Source organism: Camelina sativa, unplaced genomic scaffold, assembly GCF_000633955.1.
Source record: "Camelina sativa cultivar DH55 unplaced genomic scaffold, Cs unpScaffold07052, whole genome shotgun sequence".
NCBI classification, from domain to species: domain Eukaryota; kingdom Viridiplantae; phylum Streptophyta; class Magnoliopsida; order Brassicales; family Brassicaceae; genus Camelina; species Camelina sativa.
Window position 1 is genome coordinate 1 of NW_010928124.1, and position 477 is coordinate 477.

The window sequence follows — 477 nt, forward strand, 5'->3', positions numbered from 1 at the left end:
GTTTCTCTCCTCGATATCCTTCTCCCACCTTTTCATATTGTGCATCTCGGGGGTCATAGCACCACCGAAAATTAGCTGACTCGGAGTGGGAGTAGCCATATCAGCCCCACCGATTGGGGTAACACCAGGAGTGTAAGCTCCACCAGGAGTGACACCACTCATAGGTGTAGCACTCCCCATAGTGGCTGGAGTTTCGTCCCACCTTGAACGTTGGCGTTTAGGGGTAGGTGTGGCAAGCCCTTTTGGAGTACCGTCCCAAGTAACACCTGAAGGAGTTGCGCCAGGAGTAACACCACCATCAGAATCAGTCACACGACCAGGTGTAGGAGTTTCGTCCCACCTGTTCCTTCGTCCAGCAGATGGTGTGGCATCAGAAACTCTCCCTGGAGTTGGAGCATCCCATCGTCCAATCCCTGGAGCTGCATCAGTCACATCCCAATCTGAACTTTCTGCTTTAGCTTTCTTTGAAGCAGAACC

General features: G+C 52.4%; 1 protein-coding gene across 1 annotated transcript; it reads right to left on the minus strand.

Moving 5' to 3' along the window:
• Window positions 1–3: 3 nt before the first annotated feature.
• On the minus strand, window positions 4–474 carry LOC109131874 (splicing factor 3B subunit 1-like; the record flags this gene model as incomplete). Its single annotated transcript, XM_019243051.1, has 1 exon — window positions 4–474. A coding segment is annotated over one exon (471 nt), but the record flags the coding sequence as incomplete, so codon positions are not given.
• Window positions 475–477: the final 3 nt, after the last annotated feature.